Source organism: Mustela erminea, chromosome 9 (assembly GCF_009829155.1).
Source record: "Mustela erminea isolate mMusErm1 chromosome 9, mMusErm1.Pri, whole genome shotgun sequence".
In the NCBI taxonomy this organism is placed as follows: Eukaryota; Metazoa; Chordata; class Mammalia; order Carnivora; family Mustelidae; genus Mustela; species Mustela erminea.
In genome coordinates, this window is record NC_045622.1 from 58,391,433 (window position 1) to 58,393,910 (window position 2,478).

General features: G+C 42.8%; 1 protein-coding gene across 1 annotated transcript; it reads right to left on the reverse strand.

Annotated features, from left to right (window-relative positions):
• Window positions 1-467: 467 nt before the first annotated feature.
• On the reverse strand, window positions 468-1,483 carry LOC116600014 (olfactory receptor 51I2-like). The gene has a single exon (XM_032359951.1). It carries the CDS (start codon window positions 1,481-1,483, stop codon window positions 521-523), a length of 963 nt encoding a protein of 320 aa, XP_032215842.1. The 3' UTR covers window positions 468-520.
• Between the last annotated feature and the right edge of the window lie 995 nt (window positions 1,484-2,478).

Genomic DNA, 2,478 nt, shown 5'->3' on the forward strand with positions numbered 1-2,478 from the left:
AACTGAGCCACCCTGGTGCTCCACAGCTCAGTGATTTTGTGTTTTACATTCTTTCCCCTTTATTAGGTATGCCTTCCCCTTCCACACCTTTTCTGTGTGACAAACTCCACTCACCTTCCATCCTTCTTCCTTGAATCTTTTCTCATTTCCTCTTGATGAGACAGGAAACCCTCTTCCAGGTTCCTGTAGCACTTTGTGTGTACCTATCATAGCCTTATTGTACTTAATTTGTGTGTTTAGAAGCTTCTGTCCTGCAACAGAGGGACAAGACCTCATATAATTCATTTTACTATCCCTAGTAATGAGCACAGAGTCTCTTGTACAAGTAAATACTGAATTAAAAAGCTGAAGTTGATGAGTGCAGGAAAGAATCAAGAAGACTGTTTGTCACCCATCAATCTGATGGAATCCAGTTGTCATATTCTTGATAATGTGTCTGGGTCAGAGATCTGAGTAAGGGGTTTCTGGACATAAGACTGGCCATGTTTTTCCTCATATTCTGTAGTGTTTCTTGGTTTCATCAGCCTTGCCTCTTCTCTCTCAGCATTCTGAATATGGCCTCCCTGATGGGCTTGGATTTCACACTATAGATGATGGGGTTGAGCACAGGGGGCACCACCAGGTACACATAGGCAATGAGAGCATGTACAATATGAGACAGGTGCCTCCCAAAACGGTGGATCATTGACACGCCTATGACGGGGATATAGAAAACCAGAACAGCTAATATATGAGACACACATGTGTTTAGGGCCCGCACACGCTCCCTGGGAGAGGCTAGGCCCAGCACCGTATGAAGAATAAGGGTATAGGACAGGACGATAAGCAAGGAGTCTACACCCACTGTGGATAAAACTACATAGAGCCCATAAAGGATGTTGACAGTAATATCAGCACAGGCCCGTTTCATGACATCTGCATGGAAACAGAAGGAATGGGACAGAAGGTTCTTATCAGGGCAGAAGTTCAGTCGTTTCAGTAAGAAGGGCACAGGAAACAGGGATATAGTGGCTCGAGCCACAATGGCCAGCCCAATCCTAATGATGACACTATTGGTGAGGATAGCCGCATAGCGAAGAGGGTTGGAGATGGCCACAAAGCGGTCAAATGACATGGCCAGGAGCACTGACGACTCCACCACAGAGAAAGAATGGAGGAAGAACATCTGGACCAGGCAGGCATTGAAGCCGATGAGCCGATGGTCAAACCAGAGCACAGCCAGGGTGGTGGGCAGTGTGGACAGAGTGAGGCCCACATCGGTGAGGGCCAGCATGGACAGAAAGTAGTACATGGGCTGGTGCAGGCTGGGAGTTCTCCTTACAGCCAAGAGGATCAGGCAGTTTCCAGTGAGGGCCACCGTGTACATGGAGGAGAAGGGGATGGAGATCCATCCATGAACAGCCTCCAGCCCTGGGATGCCAATCATTAGGAAGGCATGTGGCTGGAAGAAGGAGATATTGACATAGGACTGGGAAGGCAGCATCTTTGGAAAGCAGTTGAGGTTTCTGGAAAGATGTGACTTTATTCTGGGGAGACAGAAAGATAGTGACAAGACACTTGTTATTAGGAAGATTATTAGTTATGCTATGTGGGTTATTTCATTATTTCCCATCTTCTCAGCTCTTTGTATTAATAACTGTTCCAGGAATATACATACATTAGCTAATATGTCCTCAAATCAATGTAGATTGTAGGGGATAGTTTAACTTCCTCATGATTACCATACAAAAATGATTGAAATAGAATTAGAAATTAGTTAATTCTTTTCTTTCTTTCTTTCTTTTTTTTGGGGAGCACTTTTTAAAAAATTTTATTTTTTCAGTGTTCCACGATTCATTGTTATGAAGGGATTCATGTTTGCTCTTAAATATGTAAAGCCTTCTCTAAATGCTCATCATCATCATCTTCATCTTCATTGTCTTCTGGGTCCTGGTCATTACTTTTTTCCTGTTAATACTGCATTTTGCAGTATTCTAAATGCTTTCACATCATTATTTCATTTTTGTGTCATAATTACCTTGCTGATAGAGAAGAGAAATATTTTAGTTAAAGTGAAAGAAAAGAAAATTTGAAGTCCATCTGAAGAAGATAATACTGCAGCGTTCTTCCAAGTCAGTTAGTATTGTTATTATTTTTTGAAGATTCTATTTATTTATTTGACAGAGGAGAGAGAACATAAGCAAGGGGTGTTGGGGAAGGAGAAGCAGGCTTCCCACAGAGCTGGGAGCGTGATGCAGGTTTCCATCTCAGGACCCTGGGATCATGCCCTGAGCCAAAGGCAGATGCTTAACGACTGAGCCACGCAGGCATCCCTGAGTTAACTATTAGAACTCAAGATCTTTTTGTGTTTGGAGGGTTTGAATATATATCCTAGGACCTTCTCTTTTAATTATGCCCCAGTAATTATAAAGTCCCAGGCTGAAAATGAACATAAGTACTAGCAAAGGATTGATAAATGAAGAGACATTTGATGCCCTC